This window comes from Nelumbo nucifera, chromosome 7 (genome assembly GCF_055504915.1).
Source record: "Nelumbo nucifera cultivar China Antique chromosome 7, China Antique-T2T, whole genome shotgun sequence".
Classification (NCBI taxonomy): Eukaryota; Viridiplantae; Streptophyta; class Magnoliopsida; order Proteales; family Nelumbonaceae; genus Nelumbo; species Nelumbo nucifera.
This window is the reverse complement of record NC_142655.1, coordinates 9,147,988-9,173,170: the sequence shown is the minus strand read 5'-3', so window position 1 is coordinate 9,173,170 and position 25,183 is coordinate 9,147,988. Positions and strand designations below refer to the sequence as shown.

The 25,183-nt window shown below is 40.8% G+C and overlaps 2 protein-coding genes and 1 long non-coding RNA gene across 3 annotated transcripts; all 3 read left to right on the top strand.

The window, feature by feature from the left end:
- LOC104613453 (anthocyanidin 3-O-glucosyltransferase UFGT-like) lies at nucleotides 1-3,759 on the top strand. The gene is made up of 2 exons (XM_010281278.3): nucleotides 1-917; nucleotides 2,740-3,759. The coding sequence occupies exons 1-2, from the start codon at nucleotides 392-394 to the stop codon at nucleotides 3,609-3,611; spliced, it is 1,398 nt and encodes a 465-aa protein (XP_010279580.2). The 5' UTR covers nucleotides 1-391; the 3' UTR covers nucleotides 3,612-3,759.
- An 11,118-nt stretch (nucleotides 3,760-14,877) lies between these two features.
- On the top strand, nucleotides 14,878-17,567 carry LOC148790138 (anthocyanidin 3-O-glucosyltransferase UFGT-like). The gene is made up of 2 exons (XM_088892377.1): nucleotides 14,878-15,741; nucleotides 16,536-17,567. Exons 1-2 carry the CDS (start codon nucleotides 15,222-15,224, stop codon nucleotides 17,405-17,407), a joined length of 1,392 nt encoding a protein of 463 aa, XP_088748503.1. The 5' UTR covers nucleotides 14,878-15,221; the 3' UTR covers nucleotides 17,408-17,567.
- Nucleotides 17,568-21,905: 4,338 nt separating this feature from the next.
- Nucleotides 21,906-24,106, top strand: LOC148790137 (uncharacterized). The gene is made up of 2 exons (XR_016078469.1): nucleotides 21,906-23,465; nucleotides 23,572-24,106. It is a non-coding gene; the product is annotated as an uncharacterized LOC148790137 (long non-coding RNA).
- The last annotated feature ends 1,077 nt before the right edge of the window (nucleotides 24,107-25,183 follow it).

The window sequence follows — 25,183 nt, the reverse complement described above, 5'->3', positions numbered from 1 at the left end:
TATGGATTTGTCGAATGCATTACACTGCACGGTTAAAAACATTGAAATGGATCGATACCCGCACTCTATACACCCACGCCCGCCCTTAATTTGGGATCAATTTCGAGCTGGTTCCTACCTCGACCGTACATTAAATCTATAAATTCTCACTGAGGGTATCTATCGGTCATTCTCACTGGGCAATGGTTACCACGTGACATATCCTTTGTCTCGCGTGATGGGTTTAGCTGCCATTATCGTTTTGTGAATCGTGAGAGAGAGATGTGTGGCTGACTGGCTTCCCACTATCTCTGCCTACAACCTCACAAATCTGGGTTCACAGAATCACAATCACAAGGTATTTTGGTTTTGGCACCTTCTGCTTCTTTCTTTCACTCTCAGGCTCTCAGAAATGGGCGAAGGCGGCAGCAACGAAAATTCAAAGCCATCCCCCCACATCGCCGTAATGGCGTTCCCGTTCGGCACCCATGCTTCTCCTCTCCTCAACATCACGCGCAGGTTAGCGGCGGTCGCCCCTGAGGCAACGTTTTCATTCTTCAGCACGGCAGAGTCGAACCGTTCCGTCTTCCCATCCAGCGGAGATGCTCTTGCTCTACTACTACTACATAACGTGAAAGCCTATGATATCTCAGACGGAATCCCCGATGGCTACCACTTTACGGGGAGACCTCAGGAGAGTATAGAGCTGTTCCTGGAAGCAACGCCGGGAAACTTCAAGGAGGGGTTCGAAAGGGCGGTAGCGGAGACGGGGAAGAATATCACCTGCATGTTGAGCGACGCTTTCCTGTGGTTCGCGGCTGACATGGCGGACGAGCTCGGCGTCCCGTGGGTCCCGTTTTGGGCGTCTACCCTTTCCTCTCTATCCACCCATTTCTACACTGATCTCATCCGCCACAGGATTGGCGTTAGCCCTAACGGTATGTTAGAAAGCAACCTGCTGCAATTCGATGTACGGGTGGTGTGCTTGTTTATCATTTGCTCTACACCGCCGAATTGCACCAAATCAAACCGAAACTATCGGTTTGGTCTGCTCCGAGCCTCCGACCTTAAAAAACGGTTTTGGGATGTTTGGCATCCATGTCGATTTCCCAAAATTCGATGCACGTCGAATCCACATCAGCCACGGAGGAATCGGTGATTAAAACCTTGTTTGGTAGGCCGGTTTGGCTGATTTTGAGAAAATGCTATAATAGGCTCGGTTTGGAACTTGAAAGGAGTATAAATGCAAACAAAATAACAAGGTTTTGCATCTGTACTCCTTCCAAACAAAATAACACAAAACTGCACCTTTCTTTTATTTTCTGCATTCTTTTGAATTTTCCTACTATTTTATTGTTATTTTCTGCTATTTTATACAATTTATGCAAAATTCTATATTTTTCTGCAAATTTCTGTTATTTTCTGCAATTTTTGCACAATTCTGTAAATTTCTGCAATTCCTACAAGAATCTGTTATTTTTTTGCATTTTTCTGTCATTTTTGCTATGTAATGTTATTTTCTACAATTATTTTGCAATCTCCTGTTATTTTCTACAGAAACAATTCTTTTGCAATCTCCTGTTATTTTTCTACAAAAACTCTGCATTTTCTGCTATTTTTTACTAATTTATGGAACTTTCTGTTATTTTCTGCAATGTTCTACAAAATTCTGCAATTTCTGCCAAATTCTTTTTATTTTTTTGCCATTTCTACAATTTTCTGCTATTGTTTTTGCAAATTTCTGTCATTTTCTATTTACTATTATTTTCTGCAAAAAAAATCTGTAACTTTTATTTTATTTTCTGCCATTTCTACTAGTTTTCTGTAATTTTCTGTTTTTTTTTTCAAAAAAAAATCTGCTATCTTTTGTAACTTATTTTCATTTATAGTTATTTATGCTATTTTTTCTGCTATATTCTGCAAAATTCTGTGAAACTCTATAGTTTTTCTGCAAAGAAAATGCAATTTTCTATAATTTCTTGCTATTTGCCGTAATTTCCTGCTATTTGTCTGCAAATTTCTGAAAAATTCTATATTTTTCTGGAAAATATTTTATTTTCTCCAATTTTGTTTTGCAAAATTTTGCAATTTCTGCAAATTTCAGCAAACTTTTGCTTTTCTTTTTGCAAATTCCTGTAATTTTTTTTTTGTTTTTTTTTTCTACAATTTTATCCATTGTTTGCAACTATTTTTAGGAATATTTTACAATCTCTACCATTGTATGTAATTTAGACTATTTGATATGGATCTATGATTCATTGATTTGAACTGCTAGTGAAATACTTTGAATAATAATTTCAATGAAAAATAATCACCTTTGTGAATCATTACCAAACAAACTCTAAAATTCATTTCCTTACATTGGCAGAAAAATGATACCAAACAACAAAATTTGGTGATTTTTGACAAATCACTGATTTCAAAATTCAGCGAAGAATCGGCATTGATGTGAACTATATATGAAACCAATTTGTTAATAATATATTTATAAATGTATATAATATATATGACATATGCTTGAACATATGCATGTATAGGTTCATTTGACATCCTCCTTAGTCCTTACCTATTACTCTGAGACAACGTAAACCTCTGCTGTGTTCTCTTAATAAACCCAATAGGCTTTCTAATTGGTTTAATCTCAAGAAAATGGCCAAATCATATTCTTTAGGCTATATTTGGTTTGAAGGAAAATGTAGAGAAAAGAAGGAAAATGTAAAAAAATTTTTACAAATCTTGTACGTATTGGTGCAAGCACAGGCATTGCAGATCGTGAGGATGAGCTACTTGATTTTATTCCCGGGATGTCGAAGTGCCATCTCCGGGATTTGCAGGAAGGAATACTTATCGGAAACTTGGAATCACCCTTCAACCGGATGTTACATCAGATGGGTCAGATGCTTCCACGTGCCGCTGCGGTTTTCATCAACTCATTTGAAGAGATGGAGCCTGCCATCATGGCGGATGTGAAGTCAAAGTTGAAGAAGTGTCTCACCGTGGGGCCGCTAACGATCTTGGCCCCACCGCCAACCGGTCCAGACGAGACCGGCTGCCTAGCGTGGCTGGACCGCCAAAAGCCCCGCTCCGTGGTTTATGTGGGCTTTGGATCAGTGATCACACCTCGGCCTCCTGAGCTCACTGTCCTTGCAGAAGGGCTAGAGGCCAGTGGTGCACCATTTTTGTGGTCCATTAAAGACAACGTAAAGGCCCAATTGCCAATTGGGTTCGTTGAGAGAACACAGGAGAGGGGAAAGCTGGTTTCATGGACCCCACAGAGGCGTGTGCTGGACCATCCGGCGGTCGCCGTGTTTATATCACACGGTGGATGGAATTCAGTTGTGGAGAGTTTATCCAGTAGGGTGCCGCTGATCTGCCGTCCATTTTTTGGAGATCAAAGGCTGAGCGCACGATTGGTATCGGGAGAATGGGGGATTGGGGTCACAATTAGGGGTGGGGTCTTTACCAGGGAAGGACTGATGGACGCTCTGGATTTGATTTTGAAAAAGGAGGAAGGAAAGAAAATGAGGGAGAAAGGTGGGACCCTACGAGAGCTTGCAAGAAAAGCGGTTGGACCAGAAGGGAGTAGTGCGCTGTATTTCAATGATTTATTGGAGATAGTCTGCAAGACATAAACCCTCTCGCAAGCAAGGTTTTAAGAGAGGCCTAAGGCTGTGTTTGGCTTAATTTGCAGTGTTAAATGACTTTTTAGTGTATTTTGTTAGGTGTCGGTAATCAACATTGGAATTTAAAGATATTAGCTGCGCTTGCGCTTGACAGTGAGATTAGGTAATTTATTGCACCTTTTTTTTTTTAATTCTAATTTAAAAAGTTATCTTTAAAATTTCAGCTATTGGCTTTTGGTGAGCATCCTTTATCAATGCTCTTATTTATCTATATTATTTTAAAAAATATGAATAGTCTCAAGAATATTTTTGGAATTTTGTATTGATAAAATTTATTATTTTATATTTAAATTTATTAATAAAAAATGAGGATAAATAGGATAATTAGTTATTGATATTAAATAAATTGAAAAGAGTTAATTTTAAGATATTTAATGCATTCAATTATCTCTAATTATCCAACATTTTAGGTATTAATTTGCATTCACCCTCATTGAATCATATATTTAAGGTTTCTTTGTTTCTTCTCATCATTAAATTCTATAATTAAATGCATACATAAGAAATTAATAATTTTAATAATATAAAATTATATACTTTTAAAACCTATCTGAAAAAAATAGTATTTTTATTTAGGTAGTAGTAAGAAATTAAACCATTTTAGTCAAAAGGGCTAATTCATGTTACCACAATAAAATTCAAAAATATATAAAATACAAAAAATATTGTTAGTGGGGATCAAGCATTCATGGTTGAAGCAGCTTAATTAATTATTAGGAGATTACACACTAATCAATTTAATCTCTGCTGTGGCTACATTATAACTCATCAACTCAATTGCAATTTGTAAATACTACAAGATTACATAAGCAACATGGCTTAGTCTTGCTAAGCAACAGGGAAAAAAGAAGATAAAAGAGAAAGGACAAAGAAATTTAAAAAGATACATTTACTTTATTTCTAAAATAATCAATATCTAGATCACCCTTATAATCTGAATCAACCTTCACAATAGAAGAGAAGCTGCATTTTTCATTGCTTTAATTAAAATCCCCTCTTAGTCTACTTGTCAATATGAAGAACTCTCCTTAATACACCCAAGAGCAAATGATAAGCTGTTAGAAGAGGAAAATGGCCTTCTGAGTCCAAAATCTTAACATTGGTGTTACCACCAAGCATTTTCGCCATGTAAAATGCAACCCATTTTGGAGCAACAATGTCCTTCTCAGATTGGATGATGGTGCAAGGCACCCTAACTTTTCTCAGGACTTGTCTGTAGTCAATCAAGAACACAGTTTTTGCTGCGCCATTGGCAATACTAGGTTTTGATTTTTCCCGGAGTGGATTCAAACTCCTTTGTAGCAGCCTTGTCATTCACCCTAATAGCCTTCGGAGAAAAATTTGTGACCCAGTTTGAGTAATTCTGTTTTATGCTTTCTAAGGTTGCATCAATATCTGATCATCTCTCAAAGCCTCCAGTAAGATGAGTTGTTTAAAGAGGTCTGGACAACAGAAACTCTGTGAGAGAGAGAGAGATCTTGGAGAGCCACCCAATAAGATGAGTTGTTTAAAGAGGTCTGGCCTCTGTGTTGTGGCTATGCATCCTATCATGGCAGACATGGAATGACCCAAGAAGATAGACCTGGTCACGTTGAGCTCATCGAGAAGGCACCGTAGATCTTGTGGCTAGGAATAGTAAGTTGAATATCTTCTAGGACTGTAGAGACGAGGATCAACGCTCCTTGAGAAGACCAGATCAAAGACTATTACCTTAAAGTAGCATGCAAGGTGATGAAGAAAGATTTGGCCCGACCTCGCAATCACGTCACGTGGCAAAAAACAAGTAGCTCGATACTTAAAGTAACGTACCTAGGGTGCAAACACCAAAGGGAAGAAACCAGCAATCCAAACTCCCCTCAAGGAGACCGTTCTATGCTCGAACTCTTCCAAAGCTTCTACAATCTTCACCCATCCCTGTTTTCCTCTCCCCTCTAGAAAACAGACCATCTGCCGTCTTCCATTCCCAAATTTTTCATTCAACTCAATGAATAAACCTCTACTGCTATTTTTCTTCTCCACTGTGAACTTCCTCACTTCCACCATTAGTTCCCCTTTCCATCCTGGCTTGGAGATAGCAAAGATTGTTCCATCTATGAAGCCCTTAAACCAACCTAAAGCTTCTCTTCTAATTATCACTGTTGAACATTTATCTTTTTTGATTTAGATTGTAGGGCTCCCACCTATTTCTTTCAGCAAAATCTCTTTTTTCTCCAGCACAATCTCCTTCCGCTTGTTCAATGACATGAAGCACTCCATCTCTATTTCTCTTACGTCTGACTGCATATCCTGATCAGTTAATCGCTCCAAGAAACCTACAAATCTTGAATTATTTGAATGATAATTTCATTAATCAAGAAGATGCAACATTTACAAGCATCTGTAGGGGAGGTGCAAGATGCGACCACACCTTTAATAGTGATTACAGGTTTTCAAAAACTAAAATTACAAAGCAGCCCAATATTATGATTCCCGAGAAGCCCCTTGCTTAGCAAGAAAATCAGCCATTGCATTTGGCAACCTGCCCAGCCATTGGATTCTAATTGTCATGTGCTTTGTTAACCATTTCACTTTTTTGTGATGTCCCTGTAACTCCAAATGACAGAATCTGGATCCAACAGCCATCCCACAACCACCTTTAAGTCTCCCTTCAACTAGTAAATTTTCCACCCCAATTTGGTTAGAAATCTGGATAGCTTGTAATGCAACTATTAACTCAGCCTTGTAGAAAGAATCACCTATTCCCACCTGGCCTGAGAACAAGGATATGATATTGCTCTCTTCATTTCTCAGAACCCCTCCTATACTTGACAGTTCTAGATTACCCTGACCGCTCCTATTGAAGTTCAGTTTAATAAAATCTTCTGGAGGTGGTGTCCAGACTGCCTGTAATTGGGCACTGCTGAAACTTGACAATTGGCACAATGTTTCTAATAAAATCATGGTGATGTTCCAAGATTAAATCATCAAATGATTCTGGCACTTGGCCCAAGCAGGCAAGGTATCACAAGAAAGGCCACATCCAGTAAAGAAACAGTTTGATATTTCTTTATCCCCTCCCACTGTCATGACCTTTAGAGGGTGGCATGCTGAACACTCATGAAGACCTGGTTAATAGGCACCCATGCCACATACAAGGTAACACTATTGTGACTGAGATTTCCTTTGATAGTAAAATAAAATAAAATTTCATTAAATCAAAAGATAAGTACAGATACAACAGTTAACAAATTTTATTAAATCAAAAGATAAAATAAAATTTCACTCAATCAAAAGCAAAATTTCATCAAATCACCCACAAGAGTAAAAATAGGACTAAGTCAACAAGATACAACAATACAACAGGCTTTTGCATTTCACGTGACAAAACCAAAGTAGCCCATAGGGTTTCCCCAAGATCTGCTCCACTGATATCCTTGAATTCGGTAACAGACAATGACAAATCCACAATCCAGGAACATATCTCAGCTAGACCTGTTCAGAGGCTGGGCCGGGCTTTGCCTATATATTAACAGAATAGCCCACCTGGAAATTGGGTAAGAAGATTTTTTTTACGCAACAACAGAACTGATTTATTTATATTAAATAACCTCAAACCCCAAAAATGCTGAAAGATCTCACTATGGGTTGAGAAAAGAGAAGAACAAAGAAAAAATCAGGCCTAGTATTTTAGGCCTGAGCCTGAGCATGCGGGCCTAAAATCATGTCCAAGCCTGACGAAGAATGGGCCAGGTTGGGACAGCCCATTCAGCTCATGAATGGGTCAAATCTCAGCTACCACTTTCATTCTTAGCTGATACCTATCTAAAAAAAATGCAACTATTCCTAACTTTCCAGATGCCCCCAAGAAGTTGCAAATGGTATAGAACTACGAAGAAATTTCACTTTTTTCCACCTGAGATTTTAGGCCACTTGGAGAAGGTTTCTAAGAGATCATTCAGGCTTGGCTTATGGATGTTAAACAGTTTTTATTTGATAAGTGAATGAAGATATTTTATTGCCAAAGGATTAACACAATACAAGCAACCCTTGGAGAGGTGCAAGCTGTGACCTCTCCTAACCATTGTATTATCAAATTCATGTCTTTGGTAAGCCATTTAAATTTCTCCATTTCATTCCTGAAAACCCAAGTAACCAAGTCTGGATTTTACCACCATGCCACAACCAGTTGAGTCTCTTCAATGATTAGGTTCTCCAAATGTAACTGATTTGCTATCTGAATTCCTTGTAAGGCAGAAAGAAATTCGACCCTATTAGAGTCCCCTACTCCCACTCCTAAAAACAAAGCCAATATGTGTCCATCTCCATCATTGTCTGTCATTACCCCTCCTATCCCAGAGGGGCCTGGATTACCTTGACTACTTCAAAATTCAGTTTCACAAAACCTATTGGAGGAGGTCTCCATACTAAATTTACTCGATCCTTGTTAAAGGAGAATTGTCAAAAACAATCCAATGTATTACCCTGGTCATCACACATTCTTCGAGTTCTTGTAAACTCTTTTCCTTTTCTAAGAAGGTTCTTGCATTCCTCTCTTTCCAAATAGTCCATATCATTGCAGCTCTCATACATCTCCACATTACACTTCCTCTTCTTTTACGGTTTTACCCCAGGCAAAGGTAGACAGGTTAAATAACATGCATATCTCTGAAGGCACATTCCAACCATACCCAAATAAGGAGAAAAACTGACCCCATAAGTTTGCAGCCCGAGAACATAAAATAAATAAGTGATAACAATCCTCACCATTAGATTTGCATAGAATACACCAGTTCAGGGATATATAGAGGAAGGGTCTTCGCTTTGGTAAGTTGTCCAAAGTGTTTACTTTCCCATAAAACACTTCCCAGCAAAGCGCAATGATTTTGGGGGTACAATCCTACAGCAAGGAAACCTAGGGTTAGGAGACCCGAACTGGCCCGCCTCATGGTAGTTTGGGACACTCCCCTATCCGAACTCAAGACTTCGCCTCGCACACCGCTCCAACACTTCGCCTCCAGAACACCAAACTAGACAAACCACACCATATCTGACACCGAAGGAGTCCATATCCAGGGGCGGTGCACCTGACTGACTTGGGATCTGACACTTGACAGCCGCACTTCAACGGCCACCTGCCGCTGTCACCTACCACCGCCATCTCTAGTTGCAGAGATGGCTCCGACAAAAAGAGCAGTGGCGGTTCTGCCCCAGTAGAGGTGATGACACCCGAACTGGCAGAAGCACAGAAGTAATCATACCCGACCTGACAGGAGCCTAGGAGTGAGTGCGCGAGGTGGTTATAAAAGGCTCTCTACCCCCCAATGACAGGTATGCAAACTTTGTGCTATCTGGTTTTATATTGCCTTTGAAGGATTCTAACTTGAGCTTCGGAGCCTTTACACCGAGTTCCCCCCGGAGCTTCCTCATCTTCTCTGTTTCAGGTTCCCTACTGCTCAGTTCAGAGGCAAGGTCGTTGACAACTAAGACCGGCCGGATTGCGCACCATCACAAGGTAAGGGAGGATGCATGTAGTGCCATGTAGTCTGGTCTGAACCAAACGCATGAGAGAGAACCAGGGATTCTGTGACATTACCAATTTACCATACACTAGTGTTCAGAGCTTCCACAAGGCCTCCGCGTTCGCATAGTAGATCCATGTATACCCACACAGAAAAGCTTAAATGAACTTGTATACACTGTATACATATCTGTCTAGCTGCATGAAAGCCATTTATATAGCTTCTGAACAATCCAAAGTGCAGTGTGTGCACATGTGTTAATGTAATATTTGGTATTTATAACAAAATTATTGGTACTTTATTTTTGGTTATTTTCTTGGTTAATTTTTGTTCATTAAATATAATTTTCTGTTATTTAAAGCTTAAATTATATTTAAACATAATTACTTTTAATTACAGCTTAAAATTTAATTATATTACTTACAGTTTCAAATATAATTTCAATAATATTTAAAATAAAATTTAAATTATAACTTACATTAATTAACAATTTAAAAAACTGTTAATTAATGAATTAATAAAAACATATTAATATTTTTAATAAATAAAGTATTTCAATAAATATTACTAATTAATAAATACTATAATTAATAATACTACAATTATTGAAAATAATGTAAAATATGGTTAATTATTCATATAGTAATTATTAAAAACTAGCGGGGACCAATGCGATGCACGGGATTTATTAAGCAAAAGCTAAATAATAAAAAAAGTTATTTACTAAAATATCCCTTATAGTTTTATGGATTTACTAAAATTTACCCTATAGTTAGCATTTTACTAAAACACCACTTATAATTTGCAATGGATTTAATCAATCTTCCATTAGATGATAGTGGAAAATGACAGTGTTGACCCTAATGTTCATTTAAATAATTTTAATAAAAAAAAAATAAAAATAAAATACCATTTTTGCCCTTAATAAGACATAGGTAACCACTCTATTGGCTATATTTGGTTAATTTTGTTTTCTGTACAAAAAAGTATTAAGGGTATTTTTGGAATAAAAAATTATAGGCCTAATGGCAAAACAAACACATAGAGTAAATATGTAAAACTATAAGGTGTAAAATATATGGGATGTTTTAGTGAAATGAAAACTATAAGGTAGGTTTATTCATTAAACTGATGAAATCGACCAACCCAATCAACTCAACCCAAGTTGGCCAGTTCTCTAGTACTTTAGGTCGTCTTTGGTTAAAAAATTTCCCAAATCGACCAAGTTGGATCAGTTTCACTTTAGCCATTTGTAAATCGACCAAAATCGAGCGACCTAACCATGAATATTTATTAATATTTTAAAAATAATTTTTAATATGAAAAAGTGGAAAATTTTCTTTATTTCTTAGTCTAAAATGTTTTATATCATAAATCTAATTTTTAAATTTATTTTTTTAATAATTGTATTGTAATTTTTAAAATTAAATTAAATTGGCATTTTAGACAATCGGTTTCAACTAACCAACTCCCCAACCTGACTAGGTCAATTTGGTTGGCCAAATAACCTATGACCGAATCTAACTAACTCATGAACACTCATAATTTCTACTAAATTAATAGTCTCATCTCTGATAAATAACAAAAGTTTAATCTCCAATAATTATTGAAAATTTAGAGCAAAAATACACAATTATTGAAAATATATTGATAATGAAAAAACAAAATAATTACAAGAGTACAATAAGTACTAAAAATATATTAACTTAGTCAATAAATAGTATAATCTCAAATAATAGTTTAATATTTAATAAATATTAATCAATAAGTTATAACAAAAATATAATTAATATAATAAATTAAATTTAAAAATTTCAATAATAGTAGTTTAATCTCCAATAATTATTGAAAGTTTTATGTTATACATATATATATATATATGTATATATATAACTTTAACAAATTTCAATTTAATAAAATTAATGGAATTGTTTGGAATTTAATTATTAATTACTTTTTAATAATAATAATAATTTTAGTTTTATTTTTATATTAGATTTATTTTGGAATAATAATAAATTGGCATTTTATTATTTTCTATTAAATACTAATTTTGTTTAATAAATGTCATTGAACTTTATTTAATAATATTATTAATAATTTTTTTTTATTAATTATTGCTTGATTAATTTTTATTAAATGTTATTAATTTTATTAGTTCTTGTAAGTATATTAATTATGAAGTTAGATTTTTTGATGTACTAATTTTTATTAATAAACATTTTTTATTAAATAAATTGCATGGAAATTAATTTTATATGTAATAATGAATTTTAAAACCATAAATTTTTATCTAAGAACCTTAAAATTTTGTTTAATTGACTCAAACATGGAGCATGAATTTGAAAAACAGTTTGGATGGAAGTACGGACCGGTCTATCAAATAGAAAGTTATTAACCCATTTACATGGATTAACAACGGATGAACAATACATGTTTACGTTAAAAAGGACCGAAGAAATTTGAGAAGTGAGAAAAGGGACGTTAAAAAGGAAAGTAGAAACTCCTACTTTGTCTAAGCAAAAATCCTAACAGTAACAGGTGGATATCTAGAAACTCATCTCTATGGTTCCAATGGAACTACCAACACCGGCAACAATCTATTCATCTCCAATTGGGTAGGCAGTAGGCTATCCTCAAGTCCTCATTACGATCTATTCATCCATCGTGGACAGGTTGTGTCAGGTTACATTTGCAGGGAAATATTCATCTTCGTCTCTCCAACTCAGGTAAGTCGTTGTGGGGGTCTATTTATCTTCCCATGCCTTGGCTGTTCTGTCGATAGTTGTTCCGGTGACCAAAGACAAAGCTCCCATTCCTCTTAAAGGCCTTGATGGTGTTGTGCTTCTAAAATCTTCAATTGCAGCAGATATATACTGTATGTTACATTCAACTTCCACTTAGAAAAATAGAGAATAAAGATTTGAACTACTACTAACTAAAGAAAAGAGATAATGCATAGCACAAAACTGGGTCTGCCTGCAACTGAAGAGACTTGGTTTCTCAAACAAAGCAATGAACTGTTGAGATGAAGAATGCAATGCATAAAATAAAATAGAGGTAAAAAGATAAAACAGTTCACCTAAAAATAAAAATGATATTAGAAGAAATAGATGAATTGTTTGAGAAAAATGATATTTCACGGATATATAGGTAGAGGGAGAATGGGGCGGAGGGAGCCCTGTTTTGCCATCTAAAATGTGATTTTCGAACAGAGAGTTTACCTGAAATGAAGGTTTGTGTTATGGTACATGAACTGAGTTGTTACTACCACTTGAATAACCTCTTCATGTAAAACATTAAAAGATCTTCGTCATTCAAGGATAGGTTGAAAGGGACAATGGGGCGGAGCCCCTGTTTTGGTATCCAAAACAAAGACTTCAAACCTGAACGCAGTCTTTGTGTATGATGGTGTTACTCCAAGATGTGTAGTTCCTCATATACATATAACAGAGAAAAAGTTTTGTACCTTACCTGTCTTGAAGAATGACTGGAGCTTTGATAGTGAAATCAAAGCTTTGAGCTAGAGCCTCTATCTTGGAGAATGGCTAACAAAACCTAATCTATTTGCAAAACCCAAATGAAATCAGGAAATCTAAAAAAAAAAAAAAATCAAAATAAAGAATTGAAATTGGAAGAAGATTGGCACGTCCAAACATCTGGCATTCCAACTTGTTAAACGAATTAATAAGGAGGGCGGAAGACGTCTTGGAAGTTCAAATGTCTCTCGCCTTTCATCGGGTTTAATCACAATTACGTGGAATAAAAAAACAAAAGAATTCAAAAAACACAGAAAACCAGTTTTAATAAATAATGTTAATTAACTAAAATACTATAAATATTAAAAGTACTATATTAATTAAAAATATTGTTAATTAATAAACTCAGTATTTCAATAAATACTTTTAATTAATTAATAATATTACAATTATTAAAAATACTGTATTAATTAAAAGTATAATTAACACTGTTAATGAATAAAATACTATAATTATTTAATTACTGTTAATTAATAAATACTGTAATTGTTAATACTGTTTTTGAATAAATACTAATAATTATTTAAAAAATACTATAACTATTAAAATACTGTTAATTAAAAAATACGGTTACGGTTAATACAGTTAATTAACAAAAATACTCTTAATTTTTAAAAATATTGTAATTATTATTAATGCTGTAAATTTTAAAATACAGTAATTATTATTACTACTCCCTCCCTCTTTCTCTCTCTCTCTCTCTTAAATGTCTTTTTGAAGTGTATTAGTAACATGCATTAAAATAAGAGGCATTTGAAAACACAAAGGTCTCTCTCTCTCTAATTATGTGCAATTTTATTAATCTAATCAAGATAAGCAATGATTACTCTTTTTATTTTTAAAACAAAAGAAAATAAGAAAAATGAAAAAAATTTAGAAAATAGATAAATAGCTTCTCTCAAAAAGTAATTTTAATGGTTAAATAAGTGATCGGGACCCGGTGTTCATCAGTCGTTTTTGGCAAGAGTTCTTCAAATTATCAGGCACACAATTGAAGATGAGCTCCGCGTACCATCCACAAACAGATGGACAAATGGAGGTGGTCAATCGTTGTCTTGAACAATACCTCTGATGCTTTGCGTACCAATAGCCCCGTAAATGGCACTCCTTCCTCCCATGGGCTGAATTCTGGTACAATACTACCTATCACGCATCTACCAGAATGACTCCTTTCCAAGCTCTCTATGGAAGGCCTCCACTGGCAATTCCATATTACAATGAAGGTTCGTGCCCAGTAAATGAAGTTGACTGCAACTTATCATCCCGGGATGCCTTGCTACGACAGGTTAAGGAGAATTTGCATGCAGCAAACAATCGGATGAAATAAACTAGCATAATCCAAACGCAGGGACGTTGAATATCAAGTGGGAGACTTTGTGTTTCTGAAGCTCCATCCCTATCGTCAACACTCTGTGTTTAAACGAGCCTAACAAAAGCTTGCGTGTAAGTTCTATGGACCATACTAGATTGAAGAAAAACTTGGGAAGATGGCCTACAAACTCAAGCTTCCACAAGGTTCTCGCATTCACCCGGTATTCCATGTGTCCCTTCTCAAAAAAAAAAAAAATGGGGAGACACAACTGCTGCTAGTAACGAAGTACCTCCACTGATCGAAGATGGTGATTTGACTATTGAATCAGAGGAAATACTAGACACCCGTTGGATCAAAAAGGGGTCTCGAATTATCGAAGAAAGCTTGATCAAATGGAGACAACTTCCAATAGAGGATGCTACATGGGAGAACCCAAAGGAGGGGGTATTGATAAGCCACGAAGATCGTAGAGAACACCCATGAAGAACCCAAAATACATCGACTAAAGTATAATGCATGGCCAATGCAAGGTGTGATGTGGCATCAGGGGAAGCACAACAGATTTTCTCCATTTTCTGTTTTATTTTCTTGTTAGTCAGTTACTAGGAGTCGATCAATAAGGCCAAACCGTTAGCCATAGGAAGCAGTCAATTGGTTAAGTAGTTATTGCATAAGAATAGGTCAGGATGTTAGTGGTTAATTTGTTCTGTTGCTATCGGCCTGCTAGTTAAAGAAGCTAATCCCTTGATTAGTGGCTATTTTAGTGGAAATCAATTGAAGTTTCTTGTATTTAAATACCGACCAACCAGCTTGAAAGTGCAATTGAAAGTTAATAAAATCTTGTGGTTTTATTCTCACACTAAGCAAATATTCTATCAACTCTAGCTTTGACGGGACGTATCACATAATGCAAGCAAGGGGGTCAAAATTTGAAGGATTATTTAAAAAATATGTTTTTTTGAGGCTGTGCAGAATTTAAATATGTATTTGGCAAGTTTCATTACCCTCGCACGTGATTCTAACGACCACAAGGGGGGTTAACTCGTGGGTAGTCTAGGCTGCCAGTGCCAGACATGGTAGTTTACCACATCCACATGTCGACTGTCCATATATCTTCCCTTGCGTTGCATCTTGCGTGCATAACAATCCCTCCCCCCTCTTTGCCATCTCGCTCTGTAACTTTCGCACCTTTCACTCTCAGGTCTCAGCAATGGGCGAAGTCGGCCGCAACGACAATTCAAACCTTCCCCCCCACATCGCCGTAATGGCGTTCCCGTTCGGCACCCACGCGGCTCCTCTCCTCAACATCACGCGCAGGTTAGCGGCGGCCGCCCCTGAGGCAACGTTCTCATTCTTCGGCACGGCGGAGTCCAACCGTTCCGTCTTCCCATCCAGCGGAGATGCTCTACTACTACTACATAACGTAAAAGCCTATAATATCTCAGACGCAATCCCCGAAGGATACCACTTTACGGGGAGGCATCAGGAGAGTATAGAGCTGTTCCTGGAAGCAACGCCAGGAAACTTCAAGGAGGGGTTCGAAGCGGCGATTGCGGAGACGGGGAAGAAGATCACCTGCGTGTTGAGCGACGCTTTCCTGTGGTTCGCGGCTGTCATGGCGGACGAGCTCAGCGTCCCGTGGGTTCCCATTTGGTTGTCTGCACTTTGCTCTCTGTCCACCCACCTCCACACTGATCTCATCCGCCACAGGATTGGCGTTAGCCCCAACGGTATGCTAACAAAGCAACCGGCCGCATGTATGCAGCATTTCGATCAGTAATTCTCTGTGAGGAGTCCGGATCTGCTCTCACAGAGCGCGCCTCACATTGATCTCACAGCCTGTCATGGCCGCACATCGGATCCCCTATTTATTATTCATGGGATGTTTCCAATACAGGGTGGGACGTGAGACTTACACCGCAAGGAGCAGATCCCAATTCCTCTTTGAGAGATAGGGAATGAGAGGGATCCGGATTCAGTCAGGGCAAGGCGCGTTCCAACAATCTTTATAAACTTAACTAAAACACAGCTGTACGCAATGCAACGAGGTAAAGGCTGTTCGAACGGATTTTCCACTGATTGAAACCGATGTCAGTTGATTGAGTGAGTTCAAATCAGCCCCCTACTACGTCTCACAGCACATATTGTAAACATCTTCCGATCAGGACATCATTATCGAGAGATCTTTCCAATACACGGTAGGAATGTGCTGTGCGATGTTGAAGGACAATCTTGTGGAGGTTAATTTGCTCTCTGATTGAGTTAGGTGGTAAACCTAAACCTCTACTGACCCGACCATATTGGGTTAGGTTCGGACTTCCGTTTGGATTACTACGAACCCGTACTATCAACTATGTTCTAATATGAGGCCGGGCGGGTTCGATAATCGATATCCCCTGTCCATTCAATTGGGTCGGGTCGGGTCGGGTTTATTTTCATTAGAGTTAGGCAAAACACCACCAAACCCTACCCTAGTGAGAGAGCTTTAAGTTTTAACACTGGTTATGTTTTGATGTGAGCACAGGTATTGCAGACCGTGAGGACGAGCAACTTGATTTTATTCCCGGGATGTCGAAATATCGTCTCTGGGATTTGCAGGAAGGGATCCTTATCGGAAACTTGGAATCACCCTTCAACCGGATGTTACATCGAATGGGTCAGATGCTTCCACGTGCCGCGGCGGTTTTCATCAACTCTTTTGAAGAGCTGGAACCCGCCACCATGGAGGATATGAAGTCAAAGTTGAAAAAGTGTTTCACTGTGGGGCCGTTTACCATCTTGGCTCCACCTCCATCCGGTCCGGACGAGACCGGCTGCCTAGCGTGGCTGGACCGCCAAAAGCCCCGATCCGTGGTTTATTTGGGCTTTGGATCAGTGATCACACCTCGGCCTCCTGAGCTGACCGTCCTTGCAGAAGGGCTAGAGGCCAGTGGTGCACCATTTCTGTGGTCCATTGGAGACAACGTAAAGGCCCAATTGCCAGTTGGGTTTATTGAGAGAACACAAGACAGGGGAATGCTGGTTTCATGGGCCCCACAGAGGCGTGTGCTGGACCATGCGGCGGTTGCCGTATTTATATCGCATGGTGGATGGAATTCCGTTGTGGAGAGTATTTCCAGCGCGGTGCCGCTGATCTGCCGTCCATTTTTTGGAGATCAAAGGTTGAACGCACGATTGGTATCGGGAGTATGGGGAATTGGGGTAACAATTAGGGGTGGGGTGTTTACGAGGGAGGGTCTGATGGACGCTCTGGATTTGATTTTATCAAAGGACGAAGGAAAGAAAATGAGGGAGGAAGGTGGGACCCTACGAGAGCTTGCAAGAAAAGCGGTTGGACCAGAGGGGAGCAGTACGCTGTATTTCAATGCTTTATTGGAGATAGTTTGCAACACCTAATGATAAACCCTCTTCTTGCAAGCAAATGAGAGACCCTCAAGGTAGATCTAGTTTGGTTTAATTTGCAGTGTGAATTACCTACCATTAAATAATGGCTCTTTAGTGTATTTTGTTATTCTTCTTGCTCAGGCGTATGAATAAAATGCATTCAACAGTCTTAGACTGAGGCCTCAAATCCTGATGATGATTAAATGTTGAACTATCATTATCATCATGAACTTGATCTTGATTCTTCTTAACCGGGCTTATAGAGTGGTCATGATCATTTTCAGAGTTGCATATGATTCAATTTGGATTAATGTTAATTTATAACTTTAATTTAAATTTAATATTATAAGATTAATAAAATTTTCTTTCATGTATTTATACATATCTAAAATTTTAGTAAACATGTGCATGCATTTGTACGTGACAGTTTCTGAATGGTTATAAGTGAATAGCTTTTGAAGAATTATAAGTGGATAGTTTCTGAAGTAAGAGTATATGTCCTCTCTGTGCCCACTATATGCTTAGATAAGAGGAGTAGAAAATGTCCAATAAAAATTCTAAAAAAAATAAGGCATTCGCTCTTTAGATAGTATAGATATTGTTATAGAATTCATGTTCAAGCTTACCAATATCATACATTGGTAGCAGACATATTTCATATATGTCACATGAAGAGATCTGATCATCCGAAGGCCTTGCAAAAATTCCAACAATTCAATTAATGGCTGTTGTTCCATTATCAAAATCCGGAAAATGTCGTCATCACTACCTCGATTAATTTGACTCAGAAATTGGACCTTTACTCATCTATATTATTAATTGATTTGATTAGATGACTAACAGACCAAGAGAAATGTGGTTTCATGGAATTTAAGTTTGTGTGTGTTTGATTGCAGTGCAAATTTATTTGTATTAGTATAAATGCATGGGAGTGTAAATATAAAAAATATAAATTATTGTTTAATTTTATTTTATTTTGCTTCATGTCTTAATTTACTTTATTTGCACTGCAATCAAACAAAATAAGCTAAATTTTGAAATAAAAATAGGTCTAAATTTACATTCAAAACACTTGTACTGCCATGATGATTTTGCATTAGTGCAAATTTATTTACATTGCAATCAAACACAGCCTTAATCTCAATTCGAAAAGAATACAAATATAAACATGTAGAGTACAAAACCTTTTATTTTGTATTATTTTATATGTATTTGTACTGTATATATTTTTATATTTGTACTCTTTCCAAACTCAGCCTTAGTAGCAAAATTTTCTGTAGAAAACTAGGAAATAAGTTTGGGTTCATAAATCCAAGCCCTCCCGACTCTGTAATTGCTTTTCCCAGAAAATTCTTGACCGACTCCGAGGCAACCGTAGCTCGCGAGCTATATTTATTAACTCGTCCGAGCTCCCTAACAGACAAGTGATTCTGAGGACCAATTTCACTAAGGGTAATCCTGGAGTGTTTCCAGCTCACCTTGAGATAGCTCGCGAACGAGCCGCACTAGCGCCCCCTAGGAAGCTTCCGACTGACAGACCGTACCGTTAGACTGCACCATATCCTCTACTGACAGTGCAATCCCAGTCCTTTCGACAGTTTGCGTCCACGTCTCTTGACAGGCAAAGGCATGCCTGCCACTTTGGAAACGTGTCATTCCTCCAGGCGAAGCGTACACCACAACGGCCACCTGCACAGCCCTGGTAGGTAACGGCCGTGGCAGGAGCCTAGTGGCGGTTATGCCCGACCTAATGTGAATGTCCCTCTAAAAGCCCTCAGGGCAGAAGGAAAACTTCTTCTTGAATCTTTGACTTCCTGAACATAGTGATAACGCACTATCCTCACTCTTAGCCTTTGTTCTCCTTTTGCTTCTTGCACACAATACTAACTTAAGCATCGGAGTGTTCCCATCGGGAAACCCCTCGGGAGTTCTTCTTTTTTCCTCTCGTCTCAGGTACCTCTCAGGAGCTACGCGAGCGCCAGTTTGGAGTGACCGGATTGTGTTACATCATTTGGCGCCGTCTGTGGGAAACGCTTCAAAAGGCCTTTCTCTCTAAACATTTTCAGTTCTTTCCCTCCTTGAAACAATCCAACGCTCATGGCTTCCTCTAGTGACGTCGGACGAAGCACGGAAATGAACGACTCCAGGGAACAACCCCAGCTTCCTACTGTCTGTATCGGACAGTTCACCATCCCCCTCTAAGCGAACGAAATCCCCAGCTTGAATGCGCCTCGCACAGTGGCGCCTGTCGTCGCCCCACTCCCTGTTACAGTCGGGACGACGTTCACCGAACCTTCAGTCGTGCCCCCAGCGGCCAGTTCAAACCAACTGGAGGACTTGATGCAATGCAGGCCCAACTGCAACAGTTCCAGCAACTTCAGCTCTATCAACAACACGTACTGCACCAGGTCTCCCAATATCAGTATCAGCAGTAGTTCCCCCAGTTGCCTCAACCTCAACTTCATCAGTTCCCGCCTCGGCACCTAGCCTCGTAACAAGCTAAGTCTCGCTGCCAGAACGAGCGCCCCTCTAGCCAAGGAGAGGTCCCCCAAAACCTCCCAAAAAACCAGGCCTCCCCCCCACAACAGATGAGAGAGACCGGCTACCCCGGTTTCACCGCGGGCGGACAGGTTAGGAGGACCCCAGCTCGCCAGGTCTACGTCACCTCGGCAGTCGAAGTTTGAAACCCCGTTCCTGGAGAACCGGTTCGAGGTCCCGGCAACAGACTCCAAGCAGGACCCCTCTGTTCGCAGCCATCACCAGCAGACCGGGCTACTTCCTGCACAAACATAGCCTGAGTTTCCCTCATTTTTCCTACTTTTTTCCTTGAAACCAAACATAGCGTTCGCCCCAGGTCGGATCTAAAGAGTAGTAGCTCGGGTAATATTGACGGACCACTACATGGCAACCCCGAAGATCTCGCCATCAGATTCTGAGCCTTGCGGGATCACGTCTTGTAACGGTAAGCCTTATCTCCTTCCCGTCCGGTTTGGGCAAACTCGATAAGTTCTATCAGTTATCCCCATTATCGCGGAATCGGATCTCATCGTGACGAGGATCCTGGAACCACTCCGTGAAACCCGCGGGGGCACCATTATATAAAGGCTCCACCCCTCGGGGGTGCAAGGTATGCATGATTTTCCTGCTCTCAAGCTCTTTCAAAAGCAATTTCAGCTCGCTACTAGCCTACTAACTTAGGCATCGGAGCGACCTCGCCGGGTTAGCACCCCCGGGTTCTCTGATATCCTTACAGGTTCAGTCTGCTATCCGTCTGGAAGCCAGATCACGTCCAGCTGGGAGCAGCTAGATCGCGCTACATCAATTGGCGTCGTTTGGGGGAATCGCTACGAGAAGCCTCTTTCCACCAAAAATCACAAACCCAGAATCCATGGCATCCTCCAGCAATGCCGGACAGAATAATGAGATGAATGTCTCCGGGGGGCAACCTCAGACCCCGACTGTGTGCATCGGTCAGTTCACCATACCACTCTCCGCGGGTGGGGTCCCGACGCTGACCGTGCCTCAAGCAACTGTGCCAGTGAATGCCATACTCCCTCATGTAGTGGGTGCGAATTTTGCTGAACCATCTGTGGTTCCCCCTGGAGTCGGACAACATCAGCTCGATGACCTGGTACATTGCGTGCGGGCTATTCAAGCCCAAATGCAACAGGTCCAATAATTTCAGCACTACAAGCAACAGGTTTTACACCACATTTACCAGCAGCAGTTCCCACCGCTGCGGTAGAATCAACAACCGGTTCCACCTCGGCATCTAATAGCATAGCAGAATAAGTCCCATCGTCAGAACACTCACCCTCCTCGCCGGGGAGAGACTTCCCAGATTCAGCATCCTCTCGAGAGCTAGGTCTCGTCCTGCGACAGGAGGGAAAGGCAAGTTACTCCTCCCGCCTCGCAGCACGTGAACAGGTCTGGAGACACTCAGCACACCAGAGCTACTTCACCTTGGCCCTTGAAACATGAAGGTTCGCTCACTGGGAACCGGTTCGGGTTTTGGCTGCGGACTCCAGGTGAGGCCCCTCCGTTCACAGTAGCCAGCGTCAGCAGTCCGAAACTCTCTGTGCCAAGACATTAACCGACCACACTGAGGTCAGCAACACCAATGTAGAGCCAGCCAAGAAGCAGTAGAGGTGGCGTCCTAAGGCATGTCGAACTGTAGTTCCAAGCCAGCTCGCTGGACCTAGTCAGCCCGAGCAGCCTAAAGGTAAAGAGGAGGCGAGCTCGGAAGCCACAAAGACCGCTCCCCTCCTCTCCGGGTCATCTCCTTTGTCCTCCGAGCTCCTAGCGACCCCGATGCCGAAGGACTTCAAAGTGCCTCCGCTGGATAAGTATGTTGGGTTGTTCGACCCAAATGATCATGTAGACTCGTTCCAGTCCCAAATGCATCTAACTGGGGCTGAGGAATCCTACATGTGTTTTGCCTTCTCTTAGACCTTCAAAGGAGTAGCTCGCACATGGTACAGGAACCTCATGCCTGGGACGATCAAAAGTTGGGCGCAGTTCGTGCAGATGTTCACCTCGCACTTCATCACCAGTAAGAAGTGCTCGAGGTCACAAGAAAGCCTCCTCAGCATAGTCCAGAGAGAAGGGGAGTCGATCCGAAGCTACATCAAATGCTTCAACAACACTTGTTTATAGATTCCCGACCTGGATCCCGCTGTAAGACTCACGGCAGCAAAGAAGGGTATTACCCACAGGAAATTCAAATGGCACGTAGTGGCAAACAAGCCCAAAGATATCATCGAATTCCTCAAGCTTGCTGATCAGTTCATCGGGACCGAAGAGGAGATGAACCAGAAGAATGAAGCCCTAGCGGAGAAGAGAAAAAGAGAAGATGACAACCCGAACAATGGTGGTAGCAAACGAAGAAAAAGCAAGTCCCCAACCAGGGGAGGAAACAAGTCAGATCGGCGTTCCCGAACTCCTTCGGTTAAAGGACGAGCTACACGCCCCTCAACGCGATGCCAGAGAAATTCTTATGGCGATCAAGGACGCCTCCTATGTGAAGTGGCCACCTCTGTTGAGGGGAGATCCCGCCACTAGAAACAAAAATGTATATTGTCATTTACATAAGGATCACGGTCATAGTACCAAAAACTGTTGAAATCTCCGCGACGAGATCGAAGAGCTCACCTGTCACGGATACTTAAAAAATTTTGTACAAAAAGTAAATAAAAACCAAACAGATCGGCAGGGGGAGCAAAGGAGAAATGCTCCCGAGTCCAGCAGCAGGCAGAGTGAGCAACCGCAGAGACAATTGCTGGAAGAGAGACCGATCCACGGAGTAATCAATATGATTACTGGCGAGTCCATCGTCGTGGGCTGCACCTCAATAGCAAGGAAAGCCTCGGTTCGCAAACTGGATCATGAGGAGCAGAATCCACCGAAGCGACCTAGGCTCGAAGACCCTATATTTTTTACAAAGGACGATGCGCGTGGGGCTCAGTATCCCCATGATGATGCCATGGTAATAAAAATGTGCCTGAATGACTTCGAGGTAAAGTGCATCCTGGTAGATTCAGACAGTTCAGCTAACATCTTATTCAAGGATGCCTTCGATAAGCTCCAGCTCCAAGAAGGCGATCTCAAGCTGACAAATACACCCTTGATGGGCTTCAGCGGCGAAGAGGTCAGACCGCTAGGGCGAGTCTCAGTGCCCGTAGAGGTCGGAACGTGGCCTAACATTGCGAGGTTCGAGCATACATTCTTGGTGGTCGTGACTCCCTCCCCGTACAACGTCATAGTAGGTCGGCCTATTACACACGCACTTCGCGCAATGGTTTCCACCTACTACCTGGCCATGAAGTTCCCTACGGACTATGGAGTAGGGGTAGTACGAGGCGACTGGCTTGAGTCTCACAAGTGCTATGTCGCCGCTCTCAAGGGGAAGGCCAAGCTAGCGGCTGATATCGAACTCGAGCGACCTGTGGAGTATCCCAAGGAGCGAGCTACGCCAACTGAAGAGACGGTCCACATCCCGGTCTCAAAAGAAGATCCAGCCAGAACTCTCCAGATCGGCACATCGATCGAGGAACCACTCCGTTCTTAGATGGTAAGTTTTTTAATTAAAAATTTAGATGTATTTGCAAGGTCCGTGGCAGAGATGCCCGGAATAGATCCAAGAATCATAACTCACAAGTTGAACACTGATCCTTTAGTCAGGGCAGTTAGACAGAAAAAACGCAACCACGCCCCGGAGCACTGGAGGATAGTCGACAAGGAGGTTGGGAAGCTCCTTGCAGCCGATTTCATCAGGGAGGTCCATTACTCGAGCTGGGTAGCTAACCTAGTTCTGGTAAAAAAGGCCAACGGTAAATGGCACATGTGCATCGATTATACCGGCCTGAATTGAGCTTGCCCGAAGGATTGCTTCCCACTCCCTAAGATCGACCGTTTAGTGGACGCGACCTCAGGGCACGAGTTGTTGAGTTTCCCGGAGGCATACTCAGGATACAACCATATCAGGATGGACCCTGCCGACGAAGAAAAAACGGCATTCATAACCGAGCTGAGACTGTATTGTTACAAGGTCATGCCCTTTGGGCTAAAAAATGCCGGGGTGACCTTCCAAAGACTTGTAAACATAATCTTTGAGCCGTTGATCGGCAATAAGGTTGAGTGCTATGTAGATGATATGGTAGTTAAGACCTAGTTTTTAAAATGTTTAATAAATGATTTACAATGTGTTTTTGAGATTTTGCGCAAGTATAATATGAAACTAAATCCTAACAAGTGTGTCTTCGGTGTCACCTCGGGCAAATTCCTGGGCTACATAGTCAACCGACGTGGCATCGAAGCCAACCCAGAAAAAATAAAGGCGATCCTAGATATGAGGCCACCTCGTAAATTGAAGGAGGTACAGAGGCTGAACGGTCGTATAGCCGCTCTGAGCCGCTTCATGTCCAAGTTGGCAGATCGCTGCCTACGTTTCTTCAAGGCAATTAAGAAAAGTAAAGACTTTGAGTGGACGGGAGAATGTCAGCTCGCCTTCGACGAGCTAAAAAAATACCTAGCTAGCATCCTAGTTCTGACCCGACCCGAGGAGGGAGATGTTTTAAAACTGTACCTCTCTGCGACTGATTAGGTAGTCAGCTCGGTACTGATAAAGGAAGTAGATCGGGTCCAACGATCTATCTACTATGTGAGCAAAGTTTTGTAGGATGCCGAAACAAGGTACCTGGAGATTGAGAAACTGGCATACGTGCTGGTCATAACAGCTTAGAAGCTTTGTCCGTAATTCCAAGCCCACACCATCGTTGTCCTCACCAACAAACCTTTGAGGCAAATCCTACTCAAGTCCGAGGTATTTGGCAGACTAACGAAGTGGGCCATCAAACTCAGCGAGTACGACATCTGCTACGAACCTCGAACGACAATTAAGGCCCAAGCCTTGGCCGATTTCGTTGCAGAATGTACCTTCAGCACCACAGTCCTTGAATTGATCGAGCTCGAGCATAGAGGGGAAGCTTCAACCAGTGCGGCACCAATCCCGGTTAGATCAAGGCCGACCTGGGACGAGGAGCCCTAGGTCCTCCACGTAAACGGCTCTTCTAATCAACAAGGAAGCGATACAGGCATTATTCTGTACAGTCCAAGCGGGGTGGAGTTGGAGTGCGCACTTCGGTTTGAGTTTGTACCATCTAATAATGAAGCGGTGTACGAAGCACTCATAGCCGGTCACCGACGATTATGAAGCTCGCAACCCCACCATGGCTGCTTACCTAGCCAAGGTCAGGGGAGTTCTACGCAGCTTCCAGTCCTATTTCATCA